The sequence below is a fragment of the Arvicanthis niloticus genome, chromosome 15, assembly GCF_011762505.2.
Source record: "Arvicanthis niloticus isolate mArvNil1 chromosome 15, mArvNil1.pat.X, whole genome shotgun sequence".
Classification (NCBI taxonomy): Eukaryota; Metazoa; Chordata; class Mammalia; order Rodentia; family Muridae; genus Arvicanthis; species Arvicanthis niloticus.
This window is the reverse complement of record NC_047672.1, coordinates 12,162,479-12,169,136: the sequence shown is the minus strand read 5'-3', so window position 1 is coordinate 12,169,136 and position 6,658 is coordinate 12,162,479. Positions and strand designations below refer to the sequence as shown.

Genomic DNA, 6,658 nt, shown 5'->3' with positions numbered 1-6,658 from the left:
AAAGAGCTGTCGTTATTGTAAAGAGATCAGTGCATTAAATAGACATTGGTTGGATAAAAATGTACTTCTAGGGAAAGCTGCAAGCTATGTGACAGAGGAAAGCCTACTTCTTTGAACATAAACACCACCCTCCCTTCCCCACATGAAAAGAACCAACCGTAGAGGTGAGCAACCCCTGTAGCCCAGCCAAACACGCACATGCTTAGGCATACCTGAAACTTGAATATTTTTATTACAGACATCTTAAGACCCGTAAACTCTGCTCTGGACCACATCACTCCAGGATCTCAGAGCTGTTCATGATTGTACAGGGAATGGGAACTATCAATAGGCTCACAAAGGATAACTGATAGAACTCAGTGTGATATTTCAGGGACATCAAAACATTGTGCGACATGCAGAAGACTAGTCACGAATCACACAAAATATACATTCATTGTGCCATCCATCACATTAACAATTAGCTGAAAATACATTGTATCCAGCCAAGATACAAGACACTGTGGAAAGAAAGGGTGATTGAAAGAATACCTATAGGTTACAAATAATTCAGCATAGTTTTTAAATGCAGGGTGGCCAGAGAAGCAGGAAGAATTGGTTAGAGTTTGGGAAGGCTTGGCACAGGAAAGGTTCTGAACCTTATGCTTTTCGGGCCTTCTGAACTCTGAGAGAACCAATTGAGGCCACCTTCCCAGGCTCTGAATGAGGGAGGTTTTCTTCCTTCGCCCATAATTACACATGAACTGTATCAGTTTTGAGAATTTGTCTACCCTGTTTGATTTAGTGACCTACATATTTCTACAAAATGTGTATAAAGATAAATCTCTGAAGAGAAAGCATTTACAACCAGCAATCTCACACATGTGAAGCCAGCTAAGTTAAGGGGTGAATTAGTTGTGTAAACACAGTGCATCTCTTCTTCATGAGCCTTTGGACACTCTCTCTCCTCTATGTCCTACTTAAGGGCCAGGTGGAGAAGAACAATACATAGATAAAAGGCCAGATGCCTTCCTCCTGCAAATGTCGGTTGGCAAAGGGAACTGTTCTCCAACAGACATCTGAAAGAAACCATAGGTTGTGTGAAAATTTTCAAAACAGTAAAGAAAGGATGTTGGGGACAATCAGAAATTGATGTGGGCACCCGGTGTGGATTAAGGAGTTAACTTCCAACCAAGTCTCCAGAATTCTCTGGAAATACCTTATCTTGGCCTGGAGCTCCCCAGATGGGATGAGAAAGGAAGAGAGTCTGTAAAGAAAGGAAGATAAGCTAAGAATGTGCTTTGGGTAAGAAATCCCAGCCCGGGGAGAAGCCTGGACCGGCAGAGTTGGGCTGGAGCAGCCTCAGTGGGAGGTAGTCAGAGTATCTGAGGTAGATGATCCCGGAGAAGGGGCGCTGGGCGAGGAGCTGGATTTCTCAGATGATTCTTCAGTTTTCTCATCGCTTCCAGGAGGAGTGGCGGGGGAGATGGGCAAGAGCCCCTCCTTCTCACGCTTCTTTTGCTTCATTCGGCGATTCTGGAACCAGATCTTCACCTGGGTCTCATTGAGCTGCAGGGACGCGGCTATCTCCACCCTGCGCGCTCGTGTTAGGTACTTGTTGAAGTGGAACTCCTTCTCCAGCTCTGTGAGCTGCTTGGTGGTGAAGTTGGTGCGCACCGCGTTGGGCTGACCCACGTAGCCATACTCCCCAACTTTCCCTAGTGGAGGGGAGGAAAAGAGAAAAGGTAAAAATTCTTAAACCTTTATCCGATTGCCCCAAGCTTGAGTCAATATTTGGCGCAAACCCTATCGGGAAGCGCTAGTGGCAATGTCTAAGTAAAGTACTAACCTGAAGTCAACCATTAGCGTGATCAGGCTCATGATTAATGGAGTCTGTAGATATTAACAGGACACCACCACCACCTCCACCCCAACACACACACGCACGCACGCACACACACACACACACACACTCTACCTTTAGACCACTTAAACCTCAGCCCCTTTGAAACTCCTTTTCCTCAACACACCTGGGCACCCTACACCACACACTACAACTCTAGATAGCATTAGACATAAGCAAGAACCCATCTTTTAAAAATCATCAATTTTCCTTAGGAAACTAGGTGTACTTGACCCTTTCGAAAACTGAAAAGCATTTGTTTGCCAGCCGGCAGGACTTACCTGTTTTGGGAGGGTTTCTTTTAACTTTCATCCAGTCAAAGGTCTGCGCTGGAGAAGACGTCTCAGAAGCAGGGGAACGACAGGCTTCTTGGTGGCTGGCGTGGAGAGGGGACAAGGAGTTATTATACGTGGCCAGGGCCAGACTCTGGTGCTCTTGTCCATATGAGTGGTGAATGTACTGGGGCGAGCCCACTGTGCCCCCAGCATAACCCTGGTGGTGGTGATGCTGGACCATGGGAGACGAGAGGTTTCCAGAGTAAACAGCGGGAGCGCACGGGGGGTACCCACCACTTACGTCTGCTTCCTGATTTAATCCATAGGGGCCATAAGGCGCACTGAAGTTCTGCGCGCCATAGCTTGGACCACAACTCGAGTGGGAATAAGAAACCCCAAGGTTCCCAGAAGTCTGGTAAGTAGCCGGCTGGGGATGGTGATGGTGGTGGTGGTGGTGGTGGTGGGGCGAGCTGATCTGCACCCCCCTGCCCACTAGGAAGCGGTCGTCGCCGCCGCAGCTGTTGGCACTGACCGCGCAGGATTGGAAAGTTGTAATCCCATGGTCAGAGGGGTAAGCTCGCGCCGAGCATGTCCCAGAGTCGCCACTGCCAAGGATGGGGTATTCCAGAAAGGAGTTCATTCTTGCATTGTCCATCTGTCACTGAGTGGGTGCTGCGAAGCCCTGGGTGACCGTGCCAACTTTCTCACTTCCTCCATAGGACCAGAGAAGAAAAATGATATGAATGTACAGTGCGCAAGAGGCGGGGCGGGCAGGCGGAGGGCTGGAGGGGAAGGACACGTGACTTTGTCAGCCAATGGCTGAGCCGCTTGCGAAAGTTTACCGGCGGCGGCCGTGATGGATCACCGTTTCAGTGGCATTTAAATCCCCGGCGCTCCTCAGTGTAGGTGACGCGCGCTCGCCCCCCCAGGCAGCACGGGCCGCGGCGGTTGCTGCAGCGGCTCCCGGAGCTGATTTCGAGCACTGGGACCAAAGGGAGTCGAGACTGCCTTCTGCGCGCGCCCGGCTCTGCGCGCCTCCGCCTCCAGAAGTGAGGGGGGATGGGAGGCACCCTCCGCGGCCCCTTCTCCACCCAGCCCAGAAAGCTGAACTGGCAAGAGGTGAGAGGGGACGAGGCCTCCCGGCTCTCTTATGGCGGGCATCTCGTGGGCCGGAAGTTCTCTGCGTGGTCCCAAGGACCCTGGTGGAGCTGGGAGCACGCGGGGTGGGAAGGGTGGGAATCCAACAGACACCACGCCCTCAGCTCGGGGACAGTCGCCACTCCCCAGCCCCTGCAGAGACCTGAGCCCGGAATCGCGGCGCCTAGGGCGAGGTTGCGTCACTGGCTCGCAAGCTTCGGAATGCAGAGGGACGTGCGCAGAGGGTTGGCTGGGAGGAACCATGGTGTATGTGCTAGGGACCAGAACAAGAAAAGAAACTTGTGTCCTCATCCAAAGAGTATCTGAGCCCTCTTCCCTGATTCCTTCCGGCCAATAGCGCGGCAATGGAAGCTTCTGTAATTCGACCCCAGGGGCGCGGGGATAGTGGGGGGAGCCCTAGGAACCTAGCTCTCTGGGAAAGGCCGGGTGTCCCACTCTCTTCTCTGCCCTCTCTTTCTTCCCTCCTTCACTTCTCCTTTCTCCTCAGTCGCTTTGCTCTTGATAGCCCTGCAAGATCCGGAGCAACTAACTCTGCTGCTGGAGTTTGATGGGTAGAAGGCAGAGGAGAGAGTTGACGCCAGTAGACATGGCCGAGCCTGAGCTGCAGGCCATCTCCGAACTCTTAGAGACCCAGGAGCTTGCTGGCTCTAGGGTAGGCCTCAGAGGGCCAGTCAGCTCCTACAAAGTATGCCGATCTTCCCCCCCCCCCCCCCGTCACGTTTCTCTCTTCCAGGAGGGGCAAGTTAGGAGTGGGAGAGCTCCCTCTTCCCACCATCCCCTGTGCCTGTGTGGATTGGGGGGTTGAGGACTGGCAGGTGGGAGGGGCAGTGGACAGATGGCTGAGTGGATGGGACCCTTTCCAACGGACTGTGTAGTTGCTTGTGTGAACCTGCAGGTCACTCCCCAGAGAGACACGTGCAAGTGTGAGCATCATGCTAGGACAGGGGCCCTGTTTTCCATCAACCTCATCCTACAATGATGCTGATGGTGTCAGTAATTGCTGTTTACTATTAGATGTGGTGTCAGCTCTGGGCTTGGAGAAAGAAAAGGCCAAACAGAGCCGAGAATGGACATAGTCTTAGGTAGGAGAAATTCAGCGGTCACCTAAGAAGCCTTGCAGACAATTCTGCACGCGTTTTACTCTGGCCATGCTTATAGCCTTGTATCAGACATGAAATTAACAGTGTAATTTATGTGTGACTTTGGGGGTTCCCTTCTCTATAGAAATAAAGAAGAGTGAAAAAACACTCTTCAGACTTCTGTGTTGTGTTCTCCCGCACATAGATGTTGTCCCCTCCCCCACGACTCTCAACCCCGCCCCCTGCAAACCTGACCATCCTCCTGGAAACTTAAGCAGACCTATGTCCCTGGTCCCCCTTAGTGGCAACTGAACATTTACCTTAACCATTTATTTGGGGAATGGTATTTCTCTGTGATCCTTGACTCACCCCAAAGCATGGTTAAGAGAAAGCAAGACCTGGGGATTTCCTGCCTTAGCTTCATCTTCTGAAGGATCATCCAAGTAGAGGAAAGCAAAGTGGACCTCCTGGAGGAGGCTCTTTGGGGAGAGCAGTCCTCTAGCTATGAGGAAAGAAGGGAGTCCTGTGAGTCAGGAACAGAGGTTTGATGCTGTGAGTGCGGGTGAGGGCCTCTCTCCGCAGAACGCAGTCCATTCCTTCTCCCCCTTTGCCTCTTGCCAGGCCCTCTGTGGGCCTCCTTATATTAACCTACTGGCTCCAGGAAGCCCGCCTGAAAGCTGCCCCAGGCCTCCACTGCCCTCCTACTAGTTCTCACACCCTTTCTCCACCCCTGTTTTTCTGGGCAGCCTACGTGGGGTGTTTTTATCAGGATCACAAACATACTGGACCCACAGACACCGCACGCAGCGCTCGCTCGGGGCCTCCGCAGACCTTGCCCTACTAACCACGGGCTCGGCCTCTGCCGACTGCAGGCCCATGCTTTCCCGAGAAGGCTCTCCCCTAGCTTGGAGCCGGTAGGCTTCTGCAGCTCAGATTCTTTCCCAGCCCCCACACCGGAGGAATCTGGAAGGCCACTGAACAGGGAAAGAGAGCAGCAAGGAGGCCAGCGACCCACGCAGGGTCTTTAAATAGCCCCAGGAGAGTGGGTGAAAGGCGAGCTTGGGCCATGAGTGAAATAATCCTCTGCAAGAGGCATGCTTGGCTCCAAGTGCCTCTTTCAGGGCCCTTCTACTGGAAAGAGAATGAGGGAGGAGGAGACAAACCGAGGCCCGGAGCTGTTCTTGGCACCCGCGGCTCAGCCAAGCTGCTGTTTTAAAAGAGCAATAAAAATGAATTATGACTAAACGCCTTCTAACTTAATGCTTTCGGACGGGGATCCCCGGCAAATACGTAAGAGGATTTTTATTTGTGCATGTGTTCCTGCAATTGATCTCTTTGATGACATTCTCATTCATAGAAAGCGTTTGATTTATGAGCTTAGGACGAATCGCATCCAGGAGCTGCGCAGCCCTGGCCACAGCCGGGGACACCCGGCTCAGCTCTCAGAGCCTGGGGCCTGAAAACCACCCCAGTCCTCACACACCGAGGCTGCTGAGGGATTTGGGGGAGTGAAGGGTGAAAGGAAGGAAGGGAGCAAACCCCTGAATAAAGTCCGAGGTTTCATTGTGATGCCCAAGCTTTTGCTGTTAAGAACTGGGTTCTTCCATCAATCAGCCCGCCCCCACGCACATGTTGCTGCAGTTTCTCACGGTAAGTCACCAGAACAGAACCCAGAAAGGAGAATAAATAAATAAATAAATAAATAAATATGGGAGGAGACAAAAGAAGGGAAAAAAACAGAACAGCCCGATAACACACCCTAGATCACATTTTATTGATATTTCATTTAAAGTGCTCCTTCTCTGTCTAATAAGCTGGATTAATTAATAGTCTAGGCTGCAAAAACACTTTCAAAACCTCCACTTGCTAACCTGACTTCAAACCTTTAATGATTCATTATTAGCAATGTAAACAGATTTAAGGATTAAATATCGATTGTGTGTGTGTGTGTGTGTGTGTGTGTATTCGAGTGTTGTGAAGGCAAGAATCCTGGGATGGCTGGGAAAAGCCCTCCTTCCTGGCATGCATTTCCCAGCTAGTAACGGTCGTTTTGTTTTATTTTCTTTTCCTCTGTCTTTTAGGTCTGTTTTTCCTGAACCCATCCACAGCTGGGAGATTAATCAACCACACTGAAAATGGGGGGAGGGAAAGGAAGAGTTGTAATGTAGATGTTTGAAACAAATGTGTACAAATAAATGAATTTTTGATAACTTTGTTATTGACCTAGAGACTAGTAGCTTGGTAAGAGAACTCCACTTCACCCA

The 6,658-nt window shown here is 50.9% G+C and overlaps 1 protein-coding gene and 1 long non-coding RNA gene across 2 annotated transcripts; one reads left to right on the top strand and one right to left on the bottom strand.

The window, feature by feature from the left end:
• Positions 1-220: 220 nt before the first annotated feature.
• On the bottom strand, positions 221-2,838 carry Hoxa1 (homeobox A1). The gene is made up of 2 exons (XM_034518816.2): positions 2,164-2,838; positions 221-1,697 (listed from the first exon to the last, which is right to left on the bottom strand). Exons 1-2 carry the CDS (start codon positions 2,810-2,812, stop codon positions 1,342-1,344), a joined length of 1,005 nt encoding a protein of 334 aa, XP_034374707.1. The 5' UTR covers positions 2,813-2,838; the 3' UTR covers positions 221-1,341.
• Positions 2,839-3,019: 181 nt separating this feature from the next.
• LOC117720377 (uncharacterized) lies at positions 3,020-6,604 on the top strand. The gene is made up of 2 exons (XR_004608326.2): positions 3,020-3,276; positions 6,476-6,604. It is a non-coding gene; the product is annotated as an uncharacterized LOC117720377 (long non-coding RNA).
• Positions 6,605-6,658: the final 54 nt, after the last annotated feature.